Source organism: Thunnus albacares, chromosome 10 (genome assembly GCF_914725855.1).
Source record: "Thunnus albacares chromosome 10, fThuAlb1.1, whole genome shotgun sequence".
In the NCBI taxonomy this organism is placed as follows: domain Eukaryota; kingdom Metazoa; phylum Chordata; class Actinopteri; order Scombriformes; family Scombridae; genus Thunnus; species Thunnus albacares.
In genome coordinates, this window is record NC_058115.1 from 10657220 (window position 1) to 10680457 (window position 23238).

Below are 23238 nucleotides of genomic sequence, written 5' to 3' on the forward strand. Positions count from 1 at the left end.
AAAGAACAAGAAACAATGCAAAAATAAAGCTACAATAAATCTTAAAGGGGTACTCATGCTATTTAGTACTTGACTTCCATAAAGTTAAGGAACTCACAAGACACAGAATGAAAAAAAGAGTCAAAACTGACACAGCAGAGGCCTAGTGAGGGTCAAGCTTCAAAAACACAGGATACTACATTTCCCACAATGCAGAACCTCCCTGACTGGTAACTGTCCAAATGACTGAAACTCTTCCAAAGCTACAGAAAACAATTTAGAACTGCTCTCATAGGCAAAGTAGGACTCCTCATGGCTAGTACCCTGCTCTTGATGTGTAAAATTGATCAAACTGATGGAGTGTCCTTTTGACTTCCATTAAACAGCTGACTGTCAGTATTTAATGTCCATTTTCTGTCTTTAAGTGGATAGGTAGATAATCCTACAAAAAGCTCTGTCCACTCACCCCATACACCAGCTCTCCAACCATGCCGTTCCACATCTTGGTCTCAGGATCTCGGGCTCCATACTTGCCATCTGACACAATCTTCAGTTTGTACTGGTAACCCACATGTTTGGCTATCTCCGCAGCCAGCTCAACAATGTAGCCCTCGTACTTATCATTCCCCACAAACTGCTCGTGGTTCTTCTTCAGCATCACATATGGAGACTCCTGTATATCGGATGTAGGGTAACCATGAGTAAGAACAGATCTACGCTTGTCAATCTTATTTCAGTTTACATCAGGAGTCAAAAATCACATACAAGATATCATTGGACAGTTTCTGAAATAGTTAAGAATTTCACTGATGTGATACAAAACAAAATCTACACTGGATGCATCATTTCATGACAAAAGTAAGTAGCTAGCATAACTTTTTACAGCAGGACAGTTTGTTAAACTAATTAAGTCAGAGACAGCATTACGGCTGATAGTAAAGCTTTAGCATGTAGTTAAGTTTAATATGACTTTTTTAAAATTCAGGAAGGGATGTTACAGATGCATTTTATGCTTCACTGTAATTAATCAGAAATTGTTTGCCCCTTATTCACAGCTGAGGCTTTTGGGGGAAAAAAAATCTTACTGGGGCCCAAAATATAATTGCTGTGAAACGTTTGGAAGAAAAGATAATTACATGAAATTACAAGGTATTATTTTGGCTTTGTTCCTTGAAGGTATGGTGTGTAATTCAAACACAAAAGGTGCCTGAGTATGATTATTACGACACATTGCCACATTGAAAGGAGTGTTGATAACATGGAGCAGCCCGCGAGGAAGCAGAGGAATTGGACAGGGTTATTAAAGCTGAGAAGACATCAGATCTGAGATAAAGAAGCGTCTCTGTGTGTGTGTATGTTTGAACCATGTAGACAGTGAAGCAGACAGCACTTTCCCGCCTGGGTGACCTCTGCTCTGGGGCCCTGCTGTTCTTCTTGTTATAGCGTACCAACATTTGTACATCTCACACTGATTGGGTGTCCTGAGAAATTACAGCTGACATGACACTTGGGGCTCCGCTTTACTTTTAGAAAAATGTATTTCATACAGAATCTCAGTCTGAACTGTCCACTAGCACAAGGACGGCCTCAATTCCCACAAGTTGTTATGTGTGCCTGCTTTTAGCTGAGGCTGTGCTGAGCTGAGCAAATCCTGCCTCCATATTTCATCAGGGTCTAGACATGGGGGTGGGGGGGGGGGGTGTTCCCTCTGTGTTACAGTTATCTGGGTTCTCCTGCTCTTTATGGTTGAGGTGAAGGTAATCATTGTAACACATGGAAACCCGAAACACACTGGTAGAGAAACAGCACCCCGGGGAGACAGCGGAGAGAAAGGTTTGGCGTGCAGCACTTCGAAACGGGTATGCGCTTGGACTCGCAGACACAGACAAGGACACACAAGCGAGCGTGCACGTGCGCCGGCGTGCACATGTAGACACGCTCACACTTGAACACAAACACATGCGTGCACACACAGGCGTGGCGTGGCATACAGAAGGTCCTCCGGGACTCAGTCTCATTGACCTTGAACAGTTCCACTGAGATCCGCTGTCACTCAACCATGTTAAATATAATAGAGATACACACACCCACACACAAAAAAAACACACACACATTATATGAACAAATGCAGACACACACAGAAAATTATGCACAATAAAACATAATGCTTGAAAATTGTTTGATTAGTCTGATTAGTGTTACCATTGATAAAATAGTAAAAAAAACAACCTCAAGAGAATTTTATAAAATTATTATTATAAGTTGCGCTTGCATACTACTATTTCTTGCTGAAAACCTATTAAAATAACAACCTATTCTCATAGTTGCACACAGTGACTATGCCATCAATAACCAACTCCTCGCATGCTAAAACTAAACCTTTAAATTCCAGTCATATCCTGGTTTTAGCGTAAAGCCACGATCGTGAAGCCACCAAGCCCGAGTGCTCCATTAAACACGGTCTGCTTCACTCCTCCAGATCTCCTGCTAACCCCAGGCTTGCCCGTATGCAGAGGCTGGGACAGCACGGATTGCAGGGGAGCACAAAGTCATACCTGCTTGTTGTCAAAACAATACGCTCACCCTGAAGCAACGACTCAGTGAGCACAAAAGTTATAAGGTTTAAAAACTCTCCCGCAACCCCACAGCCCAATAACTGTTCACACCTTATCTTTTCTCTTAGGTTCTGAGACAGAGAACCAATTTATCTTCCTAGAAAAGGGGACACTGATAGGAGATTATGTCACAGAGTGTTATTTTGGGTCTGTACTCTTGGGAGACTACAGCCTTCGGGTTTAAATGAGGATTTTCATGAGTATATTTTTATTAGACGCCAACAGAGTACATGTTAAGTTTAACATATTGTACTTGAAGCTCTACATACCTTGTATCTATTGCTGCTTGGTATCATTTTGCCTCACATCATGTCTACACTGCCATTCATCGATGCACTGTCTCTAGAAATTTTCCACTTTTTTGCATTAGGGCTTATGCTGCATTCACACCACGCTGGCAGAATATAAATAATGAAAAAAAATGATGATACAGTTTGGGAGTATTCATGCTTTATTCAAACATAGTTACTCACAATGCTAGCCCTGTAGTCACGCTTTATAAATGGAGCCTGAATTAGCCATTTTTACTTCTAGCCCTTCGTTATCAAGTTAAATCAGGTATAACTAAACTGTGTGGGCCATGTAGCTCCTTTTTAATTACCTGATTCAAATATATATTAGTGTTAATGTTGGAGTCTATGTAGACACTATTGCAGCCATTTTGACACCGATTTGTTGACATTTAAGCATTTTTTTAGAGATATAGTAGCAGAAATTCCCTATATTTCAATTACAGCTAGGGGGCTGACAGGTCTTGTATTTACAGCCTGTGTAATATAACATGAATGCAGCATTACCAAGTGATGCTACAAGGTCCCTGATAGAAGGCTTTCTTCTTTAAAAGAAGATTGCTCATGCTTTTTCCTGGTATTCTACATTGTCTCTTAGCTCCATCACCCCCACTATGCCTTTATCTGGTGAGCGGTGAATTTCTCTGAAGGGAATCACGTAGTCGGAATTCTTTACCCCATTAACCCTCACAGTGGAGATCAGCGGCACACACTGCCTTGCTTGACCTGAAGGCTGCGGCGGAATGGCTTAAATCAGCTAGTGTGTTTTTCCACACACTTCATCCATATATTGGATAGCCATATCTCTGGCTCAGTCCAACAATATTACACTGGCTGCAGTGATGGTCAGAGATAAAAGACACTTGAAAAATACACCAGATGTACAAAAAGAACAGGCGCTGGGCTCCAGGCGTCTTCAGACATGAAATATACTCTCTGATATTAAATTTTCAACATGATGCGGACACTGAGAACATCCTGTACCTGCAAAGATATACTACCATCTTTATTATTCTCTACTGTACTGTATATCAGACAGGTATTGCCAGCCATGTTCTTGACTCTCAAGAGAAAGTCATGATGGCCTGGCTGCCATAAGAGTTGGTCAGATTTCAGTTCTATTCTCAAACTCAACCTACTTGACTGACACCAGTACAGTATAGCTTTTTCCATACTGATGACTTCAAACCTGCATGTTTTATCTTGACGTCTCTCGACATGAAATATAAGGTTGTGTTGTCCTTGTGTGCCCTTTTAAATGTACAATAAATATGTACTATATTGAGTATGCAAGTCATCAATATGTCAACGAGCCAGTGGCACCCCAGACAAAATTCTACACCTGTATTGTGCTTGCCAGGTGAAGTGATTCTGATTTTGATTCTGAGCAGGCAGCAGTCTGACGGAGAAAGGTTTGCGGAATAGATTTGGGGAAGGGAAGGAAGAGAGGCAGATACAATCACAGATGTCTGCTGAATTCATTTAGGGGGCTGAACTTTTAGGAACTCTATCATAAAAGAAAATGAAAAATATTACCCTGTCTTTCTCTGTCTCGCTCTCTCCCATCACACCCCGCCTCAACCTCTCTATTTTACACAGACTCACCAAGATAGTGGTAACTATGTAAGTTCGGTTCTGCAGGCTGTAGGGAGTGATGTTGCAGTTCATGCTGGCGGTGGTCACATACTTCTCATCCTCATTCCAGTAGCCGACCTATAACAAGGAGGATGAGTCACAACCCGGATCTTTCTTTTGAAAACTATTAAAGAATCAAAAATGAGCTACGGGGTTATTCCAATAATGGCGTTGCAGAAATAACCAAAAATTGGTCCTTGAGCAAAAATACATATCTTAAATACAGGCTTACCTTCTTTGGTCCAGATGGGGCCAGTTCCATGACGCTAACGGTGTAGTTGGTTCTGCGGCCTTTCTCGTTGAACTGAATATGACCAGTCAATCCATCTATACGGACCTGTAATGGAGTCACAGACAATGAATAAGTAACTCTGACTTGCCTGGCAGATGGGTAAATAATGGCTGCTGTGAAGCATGATATTCATAGAGGATATTTTCTCCATTTCTGTGCGCTGGCAGCGAGCATTTGCATGTCGCTTACATACGATGCATGTTAAGCATAGCTCCCATGTGTTTGTATAGTATTCATTTGTGAAAGTCCACAGTGCCTGCTTCCCCGCGGAGGTGAATGACAGACGGTGTGCGTGTATGTGTACAGTGCAGTGTGTTTGTCTTGGCTGTGTGATGGAGTTAATTGAGCGAACACAGCTTCAATCTCCAGTCTATCCACAGGCAGATGGCTAGATTGACTCTGAGAAGGCCTCTGCACAGCCACTATGCAGACAGAGCCTCAGGCTGCACACACACACACACACACACACACATACACTCACATGCAATTACACGGATGCCCACAAACATGGTGCATTTATTATACCTTTAATCAATGTAAATAATAATAAGAAATAAAAGAGCAAGACTTTTAATTGTCTTTTTAATTGGCAACTGTATTTTTTCTTAGTTTTCTTTGTTCCTCGATATACATGGTTTTTCACACATGCATGAGTGTGTCTATGTGTGCATGAGATCAAGAAGTCTCACAGCCAGTCCAGCATTTCCATTTCATTGCCAAATATTACATTTCTAAACTCAATTGCTGATGTCATATTCCATGATGATCACGGCTGAGTGTTACTGCCTGCAGGTTTTGTTTACTAGCCACGATGTCACATTTGATACTGGAGAGCGCTCCTACGACTTAATGTGAACTTTACACGACAGAATGAGACCTAATTTGTTCAGCCAGCCCCAACTCAGGAGTTGTTAGCCAATGTGCCACTCAAGAATTTGCGCAAGTGCATGCACGTGCTTATGTATGTACATTTGTGTGTGTGTGCATTCGAGTGTTTCGGTCTGTGTGCGCAGACCTGCTGCAAGGCTCGCTGGATATCTATGCCCTGTCCCCAGGGAGCTGGTGGGTTGGCAAGACACTCTCCAGCGTTGCCCCTGCGAGAAATGTCTATCCTCTGTCTCCTTAAATTCTGGAAGGCCGTGGACATGACCTTCACCCCGTCATATGTTAGAGCGCCTGTGTACTGCAAAGAGAGAGCAGACTATTAAAACAAAAGCAAGCGCAGTCATAAAAAATGATCAAGTTCTGAAGAGTGGCAGGACAGCAGTGGGAGAAAAAGCTGTAAAAAGGTTTTCTATGAATTCCACAATCCTACAAAAGTTTGCTTAACTACACTTCAAAACATCAAATATATTTGTAGAATTCTCAAGGTTTGATTTTCTTTGTTAAGCTTTTGACCCAACTACATAATTTCGATTATTTCAATTCTAAGTAAATTTCAGTGTAAATGCATTTCTTGGTATTACAATCAGTCCTCCATCTCAGCTAGTTGGACAGCTGTTATGGCTAAAAATCCATTATCATTTGATAGTAGAAATTCCAGATCTGAATTACCAAACTCAGATAGGATCTGTCCAACAAATCTAATAGAAAACCTTTCATAACTGTTTTGCAATATGCTGCTGACAATCACAAACAAACTAGAGGGTACAGGGGAAATAACACCCTTCATGGCTGAAGTAATCCTAACTCCACACGGAGAATCAGTTATCAAATCTCCTGAGAAAGCTGATTATCATGATTTAGTTTACATTACTTTGAACATGACAGAAAAACTCCTAGTAAATCCAATGATACTTTACGACTCCTTGCGTAATCACTTTAAAGACAGAAAAAGGAAACTAATAGAGGGAGAAGAGAAAAAAATCAGAGGAGCAGAGAATAAATACTTTGAGTCCACTCTTGGGCACTTTGGAATCTTTATTGTCAAACTCCAACCACTGCTGGACGACACGGCTGACGCTGGGGTCCGAGTTGTTGACAAGCTGGAAGCCAGTGATGTTCGCCCCACCTTTCCTCAGGTCTGTCAAGTCAATGTCCAAGAAGCCCTGAGACAGGAAGTGGACAGGCAGAAGATGAGACACACAGGCAGGAAAATAAATAGGACCCTGTAGCCATGTGAATTCTGAAAACTCATCTGTGATGGGAACGACAGTAGTCTAGACCAGTGGTTCCCAAACTTGGGACTCCCAACCTTTTATTTTTTCTGATGATCCCTTCAAACAAATCAATTTCTACTTGCAACGCCTCATTATAGGTTATGCCTCAGAGTGGACATGAGCAGTGAGAAGTTCCAAACAGTGATTATTTCTTCATAGACTGTTTCATTTAAAGGGCTTTCAGGGGCCTGGAGAGTACCAGTATTTCCCATAAAAACTGCAAAAATTAGAAAAAGTTAACATAATTTTGTAGGACAGAAATCTGTTTTTTTTCTTCTTATCCATTTAATCATCTTGGGATCCCTTGGGGGATGCGCTAGATGGGAAAAAAAAACATTTCTGCTGCACCAAATAATGTTTGTTTTTCAGACTTCTCCTTAGCCTTTTTACTTACCTCTAAAAATCATTCATACAGAACAAAAGACAAATAAAAATGAATTTGGTTGAACTGGTTTGAACTGGTTGACATATGCAAATGGTTGAGGGTTCGCAACTAAGCATTACTTTGTTTCAAGGGGACACAAGCTGAAACCGTTGGGAACCAGTGGTCTAGTGAGCTGCATTAGAGGGTAATTTTGTAGAATGCACTACATTGAAGTAACTGTTTTAACTCTATCAACGGTTCAAGGGTTAATTGCATAATGAAAATGACAAATCCTTCTTTTTCACTTAGAGAGGTTACCCCAATTGAGCAGATTCCATCCCAGTCTTTCCTGAGGGACAAGAGTAGTGAGAAAGAAAATAGAAAACCTAATTTCATGGTGGGCAAAGTCCGGGGCTAATCTCTGATAGACTGAGTCCTCATAGCCTACTGTTAACAATGGAAGAATCAAAACCTTATAGGCTACTGTGAACAATGCCAGCGATGCCTCAGGCAGAGCAGAATGGAGAAAGAAGTGATTTAATGTAATGGTATCTCCTACTTGCATTTTTTTTCTCTGACTATCATGTGGAGAAGGCTGTTTTTCAGAGAGGGAGAAAGGCGAGAGAGAGAGAGAGAGAGAATGAGAGGCAGTCTCTCAGCAGGCTGCCTGTCAATGTGGAGAGAGAAGATGCAGAGAAGTGGGACTGGGTGGTAGTAATGACAGAGCAGGAGAGGGGGAGAGAAGATTTGTCTGTTTCTGTGATTTGTCTAAGATTTAAGAGCAGAGTTTTGACTGATGAGAAGAGAAGGTGCCTCTACGGATTGTCTCTTGCTCGCCAGGCATCTGTCATACAACTTTCTACCGTTTGTTTTTCTTTCTTCTCTGCTCTGATGTTATTTGTTTCATGTCATTTGAAGCTTCAGCTCTGTCTTGGCCATATGTCTCTCTGAAACCCTCACTTGTTTACTTTCTCTGATGTTCATATCTGTACCTATATCCCATATCCTTACAGGCAAACACACACGACTGGCTGTGGAGTAGCTTAAAGTTCAAATTATTCCGCGCCCTTCTGTTTCTTTGTGGAAGGTTGGCATGGCGACAGGTACAAAATGAAGGCTAGCGCAAGCTTTAGGAGACAAATGGAAGCGGATCTCACCACCATCTCCCTAATGTACCTGCGTGTGTTGCCAGGTGTCCATATTTCTCAGCTGAACAGACAGAATTGTATCTTTTTTCTGCTCCATGTATGAGCTAATGCAGTGCAGTGAGCTGAATAGGTTACTATAGAAACTAGCCTTCACTAAAACTGGACATCCAACAGATATTTTAACGGCATTTGAATATTCATTCAAAATTCTCTCTTTTCTTTATCATTCAATGCTCTGTTTTTCAGATAAACACTAACACATACAGCTGTACACAAGTAAGTAAATTAGGAAAATTCTAAAAAGGTGCAAGGACACAGAAAAAGTAATTTTTGTGCAAACCTTTTTATGGACCCATTATAAATGACTGTGGCCACTTTGCATATCAGCTGTTATTACCGTCCAGGCCTTATCATTTAAAATTAAATCTGGCAAACTGGCCAGACAAGAAAGATTGAGCCAATCTAAAACTCCAGCAGTGAGAAATTGTTCAAGCCAGCAGCTGCATATTAATGCTGTTATTACTAAGGCGTCTGTTGATGTCAATTTTCTCTTCATTTGGTTGCATTTAGTGAGCCTGTACAGTGCTGTAGGGGTCTTCATACCATTTGCACAGAGAAAATGGCAGGAGACAAAGAGAGCTAATGGATATAAGCTTGCATATATTGACTGCTTGACCTTTTTTCTGTCACCGTCAGACTGCACAGACAGTCACAGGTTCCCCTCTTGTGCTTTACTGTAAGTCTACTACTGTGCTGCTGTTACAGTGTGCCTGCAGGTTTGACAGTGTAGCGGAATAATATATGATGTAGCTGAAGAGGATAATGGCATGAAAAGACATAGAAGACATATAACCACTAGTTTCAGGCAACATTATCAGGCACATGCAAGTCTATTAAACTAGTGATAAAGTAAGTCTGGAATCCTGTTAAGAGCCACATTTAATAGCATTGTAAAGTCCATCGAAAATCTCAGAAAGCGTGTAGAGATTCAAATGAATAAAGAAGCACTGATATAACGACGACTGCTTACCAGGTTAGCCAGGATGTAGTGGTAGCTCTTTGCATTCTTGCCTTGTTCTACAATCTGGAGGACAAGGACAGAGGAGAAATAGGGAATAAAAGGTGTGACACAACAGCAGAAGGTTAATCTGTGTGTGTGTGTGTACAACTGAGAGAGCGAGGAGAGGGTTTTGACAGTGTCACAGCAGTATACCTACAACAAGGTACTTGACCCTGTACTAGACAGACAAGAAACCAGAGCAATGGGACTTAACATTGAAATCCAACTTCATAAAAAGATTAGCTTTTATCTATGTGTAAAGAGCCAACATAGCAAGAGATTACCAACTCTATTAAATATAACCACAGATAAGGCAAATCACACTTGAAAATATTAAGGAATTATAATATTTAGAACAAAATAAAGAAGTAGAGGTAGTAGAAATGGATGAATACATTAATTGAACTCTTTAAGTGAAGGAAACTGCACTAAACATATTCCACTTAATGCTTTTACCTGTCATATGAATTGCAATCATTCATCAATTTGTCAATGTAATACTGTATATTGTACTATATCTCCTTCCTTCCTCCACCTCCTCTTTCTCCTGTTTCCAATATTGTTCCCCTGAGAGCTATGGTTTGATCTTTGATCTAATATTTAAATAACTTCCCTGGAACTTCACCGTGATCTGACAATATCATCAAATAATGCAGTCTGTCAGTGCTGAACTGTGCACAGTCCCCTCTCCCATGCCTACACCTCATTTCTCTCCTGCCTGCGCTGCCGTCATTCTCTTCACGGCAGGCGTCACAGGTCAGCCGAGCGCCGACAGTCAGGGCGGTTTGAGCAACACAGTGAGAGGTGTGTAGTGTGGTGCCAGCATCAGTTTATTCATAAAAGAAATGGACACATTGGACACCACTTTGACTGACATTTAAATGAGGCGTCAGATGAAACAAAAACAACCCCCTGCCCTCCCTGTTTGGAGTCTTGCTTGCTGGTGGCCCTCAAGGGAACTGTTTCCAATGCCTAAATAAAGAGCCTGTTATACTGTACAACCAAAACGTGTCATCACAGCATACTGGGCAGTCACATAAAATAAGGCCGAGTGGGCAGCACTAATTTAAAGCCATGCATCGTCCAATTAATTGCCCTAGCACGGTGGATAAGCAGCTCATTTCTCTGTCTTTGCTCAAGCACTGTGCATGACCTCACACATTTTTCACTCCTCTTTCTCTCTCTGAGCATTTTCCCTTGTGTATACTTCAGGGAGTGTACTCATTTGTTTGCGTGTTATGTGTGTGTGTGTCTAATGATGCTGTATGTCATGACAGAAGGTGGCATTTGTTATTAATGGTGACCCCAGCACAAGGCGGGCCCTACGGCCTAGCCTCGGGCACGGAAAAACAAGAGGGAAGGAGGATAGGCACACACTAGCGCTGACACCGATTCACCCCACACCGGGGGAAAAGATACATTACTGCCACGGTGGATCGTCAAATGGGAATGTTTTGGAGCCTTTTTAATTATACATGCAGATTTGAAGTGTCATTCAGAGTTCAGCCCCAAGAGAACGGGTCACTTTTTGTCTCTCTGTAGGAAAACACACTCTGAAATATTTTAACGCTCTCCAAGGAGATTACATCAATGTTCAGCTAATACGAAAAGCTACACTTCAGATACTGCCAGTGACATTATCATAAGAGAATCAGTGTACTGTATGAGACGAATGAGATGAACACAGGAGTGAGTTTAAAGGGTAAAAGAGGCAGAGGTGTGGTGTGTGCGCGCGTTGTGCATGTGTGTGTGTGTGTTCGCCATTGTTTGGGTGCACCGTGGAGGCAGGGAGCAGATGTGGGTGATTGATGGTGGCCATCTGAATGGAGAACTTCTCAGGCTCAGCTCCTGTAAACTGGTGAGAACTGATGCAATAACCTTAACTTCAGACACCAGGCCATCAATAACATTCACACTGAGCAGCAATAGTCTCCACATACAGATGGAGGCTGTGTGTGTTTGTGTGTACACATGGTGCATTTATGTACATCATTTAAGTACAGTAAGTGCTTTTTTTTTCTTATAAAAAAAAACAATGTCCTGAAACTGAATATCTATTAAAATCTGACTGAAAAATCATAAATCATACAAGTGACGTCTACAATCAAAATAAAACAAAAATAACAAATGTGTGGCTATTTTTCTGCCTGTATGCATAAACTGGTTCCAGTGTGACTGTCATTCATTGACTGCTGATTAAGTTACTGTTGCTTCAGCCGTTCACTTTTCTGTTCTTGCGCAGCACATATGCAATTTACAAAGATAACAGTAGATTAACCACTCAAAATTTTTTATAATTAAAAACATAACACCGAGTCCTTAATTTCAGAAAGAATCAGACAATAAGCAGCAGAAATGATAGCTGTCACAAGCGGATTTTATCAGTTTTTGCTACCTAGCTGATTGAGCAACGTTAGCTTCATTGAGTTGGTTAAAAACTCTACCTCCAGCTGACTTTTTAATGTTTGACGGACTACTTTGAAACAAGGACCTCATAAAAGCGTCTTATAAGTGCACTTACATAGCTACATACATTACATCATGCTGACAGACAAGGCTGAGGCAAAAAATCTGAATCCTCATCAATGGATGATCCAGGTATAGGACATGGAAATAACTCTAGAAACAGCTTTGTTGTTAGTTGGTTCTAGCGCTGTAAGTATGAATTAGGAAAAAGAGAACGGTCATTTGCGATGCCAAGATCCTTTTCTTTTCAATAGCACAGGGGTGAGTGATGCTGTGCTGATACTGTCACAGGATCACGCTGTGTTATTTATCTCTCTTGTCCTTGATGCACTGGAGACTAAACACCACAGCAGACCACCGACCATTTTCCATTTATATCACCTCTCTGCTCTTCCTGCCTGTCCACTTTTCTTCATCCAGTTAAAATCTGAAATGTGTATCTTTTAAATTTTGCTCAAAGTCCTTCCTGCAGGCTAATCACTCAAATTATAAAAAGCCTTGTATGTGTCCAAAAGGAAAATTAACTGATCAAGTAAAAATTGTATTATTTGGAGCAACAATATAACACACAGTGTTGTATTGTGTTCTGAGGTTGCACGCTTTAAGCTGAAATTGCTTTATGGATCGAAACATTACATAATGCTCTATCATAGCAAAAACCAAAAAAGAAGCTCTTTACCTTTTTAAGGATGCCAGTAAGCCTCTCGGTCTCACAATCGATAATAATCTGGCCCTCCTTCCTCTTGTCCAAATCCTGGAACACTTTCAAGAAGGAGGCCTCCGTCATGGTCTCCACATTAACCGAGGTCACCAGCCAGTTCCGCTCTGCTGCTGTGTCCAGAACCTTCTGCAGCACTGACAGGCCTAGAAAAACATGTGGACAGAGGAAAATGTTCTGACTGAAGTTGGGAAAGGGAAACTCATGGGCATTTATAGCAAAATTTCTGCAAAGAAGCTTAAGATGAATTAAGTGATGAATGACTGGTTGGTATTCATCTACTGAGAGCAATCCGTGAGTGTCTATATTTTATTATGCAGCACGAGACATAAATTATGGGCAGGATAATCTTATCCTGTGTAGTTACATTATTAGCTACAAGATAAATTAGAAACAACTTGGGAACAAAACAGAAGCCGTGCAGAAAACCAAACTGCTCCTGATAAGCATATCCATCAGAATCTCCCCTGTAGCTTCAGTGATAAGTGTAATGAGTGGGACAGTCCATTAAGCACTCTGACACATACAGGTGTGCTTTTCCAGCTCGTACAGCGCCAAGCTAAATAATCACCACTTTCACACTAACAAATAATCAGCCCCATGCATCATAGAAGACGACACGCTCACAGCTAGGTTTATGTCCTCCAAGCACCAATTACAGGTGGCGCTACTCAATTGCACTGTCACAGATACACTGCTGAGACACTTAAGCATCATAAAGAGGCAGAGCAGCCAATGAGCTAAGGGCTCATGCTAAGACAGGAAATAAAAGGCGATTAGAGAACACATTGATCTTGAGCTCTGATTTACAATCTGACTCACTGTTCTACTCCTTTGCTGCTGGCAGTAGACCAATCAGATTCCTCTCGAGTTGGCAGCCACAGTTGTTCCACAGAGTAAATAAAGTAATTTCACCCGCAGCAGACTGGCAGCCATTACCCAAATGATTTAAAGCAATTACAAAATTTAGAAATGTAAACTAATACATGATGTAGCTGTATTTGTTTTTCCTCTAGTAAGCTGGCAAACACACGATATGTTTTGCATATCCTCCATGCTTGTTTGTTCGTGTTCGTGCAGGCATTTTGTGCATATTGAGCAAATGTATAAATGACTTATCCACAACAACAGTAACACAGGCCCTGTCAAAGAAGAATGAAGAATGTAGTCACAGCTTCTGAAGGATGATTGCTCTGCCTTATTTGAATGCATACCAGCTGCTCTCCAGGCAATTCACGCTGCCTATTTGACACCAGGTCATTAAGAAATAAAAAGATGGATGGTGTTTCACCTCCATATATAACCATTATACAGTACATGCAAATAAGTACGACAACCAGAAAAAAATGTGAGGATGTTAGATAGAAATGATACACAGGTGTTGGTAAACCTTATACTGAAAAGTATTACTGTAAAAGTACATGTATGGTACCTTTCATGGTGTCTCTTTCCATTCACTGCTCATAAGTGAATAATTGGAGTTATTGTAGTCACATTGAACAGTAACTGTGAAACTGATGATAGGCATGGGAGCACAGGAGGTAGTTAATCATGGCCGTGAATAAGGCCAGTGGGTCCAGAGGAGAAAGGACAGCTGTTCTTGAGTGGAGCTGCTAGTGCTGATGTCAGTGAAAGGTTTCAGCACCATGGACAGCACCAAGCAGTTTACCCAGCAGTTTGCTTTGATTTCTCATTCCTTAATTCTTTTTTCCCCTCCTTTTAATCATCTTCCTTTTTCTTTACATCTCTATATGTTTATTTATTTGTTAATCTACATCTACTAGTATGCATGAACATATATAAAAAAATGTTCGAACACTTGGGGCAGCGGTCAAGATAGGCTAAAATTAGTGTTTGAATCTCATTAACGCTTGGTGTTGAAAATGTTCTGTACTGATGTATTACAGAGAGACCTGGAGTCAACTTTCCTTCAGCGTTATTAGTGTGGCTTATCTCATCATATCTTCCATCTATTTTTCATTCCTCCCCTGCTTTTTCCCTCGCTTCTTTTTTTTTTGTCTCACAGTGTTTGCATTGAATATTCTCTTGCCTTTTTAAATGTAGCTGTGCGGCTAATGCACCCCTATAAATCAGAGCCAGCCTGACAGGGAGGCTTGTAGGACCAGCCAAGGTAAAAATGGTCCTCCAAAGGCATCCTGGAAGAGAATAATATCATAATGGAATCTGGCTGTCATAAGCACCCCTTCTGGCCAGAGGGAACACACAGAGACCCGGGCACCAGGCAATCGAGAGTAGAAAATAACACTTTGGGAAACCATTTCCTGAATATTGTTTATGATAGGTTTAATGGGCTATCAAATTTGTTTTCCTGTTCTTGGCTTTTGAAAATGAAAACAAGAAGCATTTTTATTAGCAGATGCTGCGCAGTAAGACAGCAAGACAGATGTCTGAGATGTTAGGAAAGTGATAATGTATGTGGTACATTTGTATGTTCTCTCCCTCAGATAATAGATTGAAACAGGTTGAAAAATGATTATTAAAACTACATGTCTAATATAAATATATTAGACTAGAGATTCAAAAACTGTTCATGGGCAATACCACCAAGCTGTGTTTAAAAAAACGTAAGATGCTTTGATGAAATATTTGAAAGAAGCACATGCACGCACACACACACATACCAGACAAATTTCTCACAACTGAAAATGATTTTTCTTAAAGGCTTAAAATAACCCTGTAGGAAGGGTGACTGCAGCGTAGTATCCAGGCAACAGAGGACTACTGATATGGATTTCACTGGCTCCATCCCACCACTCAGTCATACAGGGGTGACCCAGCACACACACACACACGCACACACACAAAATACCCAACAGTTTGTGAGTGGATAATGAAGGGATCACAGGAGATTAAAAAAATCTGTGGGACATGTGTGGCGCTGCAGCCATCATGCATCAATGGGGCCAGAGACCGCTGTGAAATCTCCCCTGTCACTGCTCAACAGTGTGCTTTGCAGAGTGACACGATGGCATCTGTCTTTTAAAGCTGACTTGAGCCTGTTTATTTGTCTCACACAAGTCAGAAACATGAGGAGATAAAAGTTGCAGTAAGCCCACACTCTGTATGAATAACAAATTTACTTGTGCAAAAAGCTCAACAGTATGCGTGCATTTGGGCACGCACACAAAATACACCCTTCATCGTCACGCTCCAAAACACACAACACCTGGGACAGATGGCACGGCATTATGGGAAGGGTATAGCTGATTGGCTAGCGAGGAGAGAAAGAGAAGGAAGCAGGCGGCTGACAGGTGTGCTGCTTTATTCCTGTGTGTGTGGAGTGTGAGGTGTTTAAATTGTATGCTACAGCACCTTTTTTTTTTTTTTTTTTTTACTGGCAAAGAAACTGTTGCAACACAGGTTATTGCTGGGGACAGCTCAATGAAAAGCTTAATCTTTTGTTCCATTGTGTGATTTATCTGCTAGTCAGTGCAGGTCAATGTTTCTTTTCTGTGTTCTCTGTCTGTACAAAGACGGTGGCCTAAAATAAATGTTCTGGTGGCTGCTCATTGCTACACAATGGCTACGATTGACCCCATTGCTGTCGCCATGGCAATATGAAGACGACTAATGATAGTTGGTTTAACAACTGATACTGCCTCTCACTGTCTTCACTGCAAATGTGTGGTGGAACAGCACATTTTTATAAATATTAAGAAATCCTATGTATTCAAAGATATTGCATTTAAGTATGTGTTTATAATGAATAATTCATTGAAAACCTTTATTTGAAATATTTTAGATTAACCTACAGTACATATACACTCCATGTGTCTTATCCCACTTCAAAGCCACATCTTTTTATAATGATGTAGAAAAGCTTAAAACATATATTCTATTATTATATACTGAAAATAACAATAATACAATATGATGTATGAAATCAAAGGCTAAATAGATTCTCACCTGAGTCAGAACTGTACATGTAGACAAACTTGGTCCATCCGTAGTGTTCGATCACTCCCACCAGAGCATCCTGGAGCTCAGGCCTCAGCTGGATGACAAACTGGTTGGCCGTCTCAATTGGGAAGGACGGTGTGACGAAGCAGACGTGCAACGCTCCGCAGAAGGACATGAGCATGTTGACTGTCTTCCTGTCATACAAGCCAATGATGGCATACACACCTTTGGAGAACTGGGAGCAAACTGCCAGGAAGAAAAGAGAAAAGAAGGAACATAAAAAACAGATCAAGTTAAATAGATTAAAGATTATGGAATATTGGTATTACACATGAAAAAAGCCCCTGAGAGGCCCACACACTAATAGATAGTGATCCATTGTGTCATTTATCGGCTAGTCAGTGCAGGTCAATGTTTCTTTCTGTGGGGGTCGCCCTGGTGGCCTACGGCACCAACCATGAACCACAACTTCCCTGCTTTCTTTCTGTGTTCTCTACTTGTACAAAGACAGTGATCCAGATTATAATACAATGAACACTACCATGATTTTAGGCACCGTATGCTACTGCACACTAATGTAAGTGAAAACACCTTTCTTGTAGCAATAAAAATATATTAAGAATTGTAGGATTTCCAAAACTGAGCATTTGTTTCATGGATCGAACAGCAGACCAGCAGTCTGTAATAAAATATGCAATAAAAAATGTTGATCTAACTCTATTTTCTCTTATGTGACCTGTACATTCTATGTATATTTGTAACATTTTTGCTTATACCTACTACATGTTTGTACTTCTACCTAAATTATGTCCTACAAATTTCCTCATGTATGAGTGAAGAGGTTGTACTGAATAAACCTGTTTCAAAACAGACAATATGATTTTTCATAGCAGCAAAGCATCTTATTATGGTAACATTAATGACAGCACTCTTTTAGTTAGGTGTCACACTGAGCTGTGACAATAGACCAGCATGAACAATACCAGAGCTCTGAAACGGATGCAGCTGAATGGAATGCAGCTGCAATTAATTTCAGTAGAAACACCGGTGCTTTTCCTACTGTGACATGTCAAAATGTCTGCCATGGAAAAGCCTAGTGAGTTTAATTGGACTGGTTTTTTATCATGTTTTCTTTTTTTTTATTGTTGTCCTTCACCGATGTGAAGAAGCTTCACTGTTTTACAAAATATCTCTGATGTTTAAAAAGGAGATTATCAGTTATCAGTCATCACATAGAGCTTATGACCTTTCAGTTGAAAACAGCTTTTAATAGCCTTGTCCAATCAACTCTGTATCACGTTTATGCAAAGATGGCCAGTTTGTCCATCTGTATACCACCAGTCTGTTTGCTTTCAGTGAGAGGTGGAGGAGGTGAAGGCAGATTAGGAGCGGAGAGGTTAATCAATGCATCCCCAGGGTTCCATTGACATTTTACTGGCAGCAGGAGGCAGTTTCCATCTCTCATTTTCTTTTCTCCTTCAGTCTCTTTATTCCTCTTTCTCCCATTGTCTGTCTGTCACTCTGACTTCTTTCACACCCTCTAATATCTTAAAATAGCTAATTTATGTTCACAGTCCTCTCATTGGTGGGTATATCCTCGCCATGCCTTCAGCATGGCATGCTATCTTTGCACACGCAGGTCTGGCCTGGGCTATTTTCTGCTGTGGCGATGGGTGGGCCTTACTTATCTCAGTATTTACCAAACAGATTGAAGTTGCTGCCTGTCCCCGCGCGAGGGCCAGCTCGCTGCTTGGAGCTGAGGGAAAGACAGTGAGGATGGCCCGTACCCAAAACGCCTAACCTGTCGCAGACCTGCACCCGCCAGGCAGGCACGTGTGTGTGTGTGTGTGTTTGCGTGTGTGTGACGGAGATAGAGGGAGAGCAAGGAAGGGGGAGAGAGAAAGAGAGAAATTCAGCGGTATCACATGAAAATACGTGCGCACACACACATGAAAACACACACATATGCAGCCTCTAGTGCTCCAAAAGCCTGGTGAGTCACCCTACTTAAAGCAAGCCCTGAAATAGACATTTTGCGCCTCGCCACACTGACTCAGTAACAGAACTATCTTTCCTTCATGGTCTGCACACGCTCTTGCTAGTAAATGGACACTCTCTCAGCTATTGCTTTCCACTACCACACATTATTTTTCCCCTTACAATTTTCTAGGGCCAATTTTAACGGTGGCCTCCATGTTCTGCCTGGATAAAAGGTAATGAGAGCTTGTTTGACTTTTTGTGCAGTGTCCTATTACTCTGCCCTACAGCAGGTTACCATGTTTCTCTGAATATGAGTCATTTGTTATACCTACAGTATGTCTGTCTGACAAAAAAAAAAATACATGCAGCCATGTGGCACGGACCTCCTGCTCCGAGCTGGCAAGAGAAGCATGTGCTCGTCTAATTCGACACGGGCATGATGCAGAACATTAATGTAACTCAGCAGTTTCGTTCAGATAACAGTATAGAGGAGCGGCGTATTGAGTGTGTTTGTGTGTGAGCGGCTTGTTAGCACTGCTCCACATGTGTAATGACATTGGAGGCAGGGCTGAAAGACCTAAAGTGATCTTGAAGACCCCAGCAACACCTGTCCACCCTGGCACTCCGTGTCTCCTCACCACAGTTACAGCTGCCATGGTGGCAGGACTAATGTTGCCCAGGCAACGGTCTGTTCCTCTGGCAGGGGTTACAGTAGCTCAGAGCTGCTAAAAGACTTTTGGAAAATGGAGAGGGAATTGTGAGTGTTTGGACATTTAATCATAATTAGGTTTCCCCTCAAGGAATTAGTGAATTTGCAAAACCGACTTTGCTTTACAAAATCTGTGGATAATTTCTGAAATAATGGAAGATTTGCAGCACGCTCCCACTGCACCACATTTGTATTTACACTCAAAACAAACCATAATAACTTCCACAAGTCAACAAAATATCAGCACTTGCATACAAATGCAGGAAAGCAGACAAGAACTGACTTGAAATTTTCACCCTTTCTTAACTTTTCCTATGAATGAACAACAAGTTGATTTGCATTTGGTGTGGCCAAAGAGTATAGGGCCGCAGGAAAAGGGAGAAAAAACTCAAATCCGAACGGGATTGACACTCGCACAACAGGAGGAGCTGTCAGAAACAACTCACGCAGCTACTGTCTTCCCTGTTCTCTGTTTCCTGTGCCCTGCAGCTGTTCCTCTGCTTAGCATGAGCCAAATATCAAATGACAGAAGTGTCTGTGCTGGCTGCTCAAAGAGGGCATGTTTGTGACAGTTGTTCCTGCATCTGAATTTGCAGATGATGGGAGGGCTGCTTGAGGGGTGGTAGGCAAGACTGCATCGTTCTTACTGGCTATGAATCTTTAAAACCCAGTCCAACTTTGTGGGTGTGATTGCAGATTACTGGTTCACTCTAAAATGTAGTTTGAGTTTGATTTGATGGCTATAAAATATGACAATAAACAGCCTTAAATTTTAAATTTTGATGGATAAAAGGTATGAAGGGCCCATTTTTCAGTCTGACAGTAACCTTATCATTATTTGATGGATGTTAAGGGATTAAATAAAGCAACATCATCCACAAGGAAAATAAAATCAAATTGTTTTAAATGCTTGTTTCGGGGCGAAACTGCAAAATCAAAGTGAGTCAATTTAACTGATCAATATTTCAATACAGGTCAATATTTGCCAGATATATTGGAACAATTATGTGTCAGTCAAAGGTCTCAAGGTGCCCTTGATGCTCCACCGGAGCTGCTCACTAAACTGTGTATCAGTGAGTGGTATTATAGAGCTGCTCCTTTGTGTGGCTGTGTGATTCTTTTTCCAATAATGCATCGCTTGATATGTCAAAAAAATCAATATAGTTGAATTGAAATGTACCGAGTGCAGTCACAAAACAATTTCTCTCTTTTTTTTTGGGAGGAGCTACAACCAGGTTTGCAAGAATCAATATAAAGAAGGTCTTTTGAGCGCAGCGCCTAATGCATTCACACTGAAAACCCAGTAAAACACATGTACTCTGGACACATGGGTTTACTGCGACCACGTACAAACCACAACTTCCCATAAGGACATTACATACATCAAACAGTGTGCCTCCACAAACACACACAGAAGTAACGCAGGGTTTCTACTATTTTCTTCCCCTGGGAGATGCATACTATTGTGCTGTGCCCCATTAAGGTCAGAAAAGAGGGAATTTCACAGCAGAAGGAAGCTGGGTTCAGCTGGAGGGAGCGTACTGATTGGAGGGTTCTTGTTCAGCCAACCATAAAGGTCTTTTTTTAATAGAGCCCCTCTACTGAAGACTGACATGTCAGGAGACTCCACAAAATAGGACATCTGATTAGGATGCTCAAACTAACAACTAAGTATATGCAATTTTCTTTTCTGTGTGTTTTTTACTGTGAAACGCCAACAAAATCTGTTTACTGATTGTATAAACTGATGTCTTTTTCCTTTGGGCGTCGATAAACAAAGACCGTGGAATGGAACAGTGAGCAGCTAAATCCAGCTCAGCTTTCTTCCACCTAAGCATAACCCTGGCAGATTGAGTCACACACAACCTTCATATAGTGAGCTTACATCCTACTACTACACCCGGGTTTATGTTGTCCACCCAATGTCACCTTTACACCACGAGACCACAGCTTTCAAATCTGTTCTCTTTTTCAGTCAAAAATGGGACCCAACAAGGAAAAACAAGGACACAAAAGACATTTCTATATATTTCTTTACATTATTAATATGATCACAATCATCAACTTTATATTGTTGTATTATACTGTAAAGGTGAATACATTACTCTGTTGATTAATTATATTTCATTACAGTGCATGTGATGTAAAATGGTTCATGGACTATGGTCACAAATCTAACAGCACAAAATGATTTCCATCAGTGTGCTGCCAAACAAGCCTGCACACAGATGACTGTACCAACCAGTGCCGGTGTAAAATCATATTGATGAAGTACCTTTTCCATATTTTGTCTAAGGTATCCGTTTGAAAGATGAGAGGGATGACAGGAGCAGAGAGGTTCCTGTCACATCATCCAGTAATATACACCACCTCCACAAGGGTGAAGGGTCACTCAATCAACCACAGAGCACTTTGAGGGGAGAAAAACACACCTGACACCAGACACTGGAAGACGCACACAATCATCCTCCACTCAGCCACCCATGGCTAATAACTGTCAGATGATGTGTGTAATAAAAACAGGGAGCATGTTGTGGTCCCTCTGGTCCCATCCATCTTCCGGAGAGCTAATCAGCTATGTTAATGAAAGGTCTAACGAAAGAAGTTGATACCCGACTCACACACATGCATCCAGATCTTGCTTGAACGCTAAGGGTGAACACACTCGCTTCACCCATCAAACACCCCACCCTCATCCCTTCCTTACCACCCCTCTCAATAAAAAAAAGGTCTCCATGATTCTGACAAGCAAGCGTCTCACACACACAGCTTGTGCTTGTGAAGAATCCCTCAGGTGATGGGGTGGGAGGGGGGTGAGCCCTCCAACATAGCATGACTCACACAGTGCAATCAATCTCCTTCTGTGAAGAGGACAGGGACTCACGGGACCGAAACACAGCACCAACGTGAATCTGCGTGAATGTCTCTCCAGACGTGAGTGGGTAGGAGGGTTTTACTGTGAGCAGTTTTCTCTGGGATCTCCTGCAAACGACTTGAAATCTATCCCAGAGAAAATGATTCATACCAACATTCTGCGTCCAGTCATAATATGTCAACACACTGCAAGGACATTATTTCATCCATGTGTAAACTGTAATATTGAGTCGAGAAATGCTAAACAGGTTTTTGAGGTTTTTAGTAGGGGTTGGGCTTTGCCTCACTACCTTCCCACCTCTCTAGAGTACCTATATGCCCCCCTGGAGTGCTGCGCTCCAGAGAGGAGTGCTCGCTGTTCCCTGGTATAAACAGCTTTAGCTCCTCAAGCTCATGGGAGATTTACTGCCTTTGCAAGAGCAATAAAACAGTGTTCATGTTGTTGCTGTTCCCAGTGTGTGTGTGTGTGGCAAAAGAGAGGGACAAGAACAGAGAAAGAGAAAGAAAAGGCAGAAGAGAAGAAGTAATAGGTGAGTCAATGAAGCAAAGGAGAAAATCATGACGAAAATAGAGAAGACACTAAACTCTTGAGCTTCCACCTCTGGGAATAGTGCGATCAGAGCAAGCTGACCAGCCAAACGCTTCTTAGATTAATGTGTGGGAGCGTTGGATACTCATGAGAGATTACATTAGTTCAAATGGGGGTAATGGAAGGGTAATAAGGATGAGCCAAAAAGCAAGCGTGTCTTGAAAATGTAGGTGAGGGCAAACAGAAGGCAAAGCTGTTTGCTGGAGAGGAGAAGAAACAGAAGCATTAGCATCTGTGAGAGGAGATGATAGGGAGACTGCGGCGAACAAAGAGAACAGATGCCAGCCTAGCAGTGGGAAATACATGGACCACACGGTGAAATCTAGATTTCTCCTATTTGCTCTAAGTAATAAAACAATGGCACTGCATCGCCTCATTAAATGGGTAATCGAGGGTGTGAGAGCACTCCCCTCAGCTCCCAACATCTCTCTCCCTTCCT

General features: G+C 41.5%; 1 protein-coding gene across 1 annotated transcript in view; it reads right to left on the reverse strand.

Moving 5' to 3' along the window:
- gria1a (glutamate receptor, ionotropic, AMPA 1a) overlaps positions 1–23238 on the reverse strand; it is a 71116-nt gene that overhangs the window by 35927 nt on the left and 11951 nt on the right. The window contains 8 exon segments of the mRNA XM_044363767.1: positions 446–652; positions 4490–4597; positions 4752–4856; positions 5827–5994; positions 6701–6859; positions 9513–9566; positions 12688–12872; positions 16654–16893. Coding sequence (XP_044219702.1) covers positions 446–652; positions 4490–4597; positions 4752–4856; positions 5827–5994; positions 6701–6859; positions 9513–9566; positions 12688–12872; positions 16654–16893 — 1226 coding nt within the window.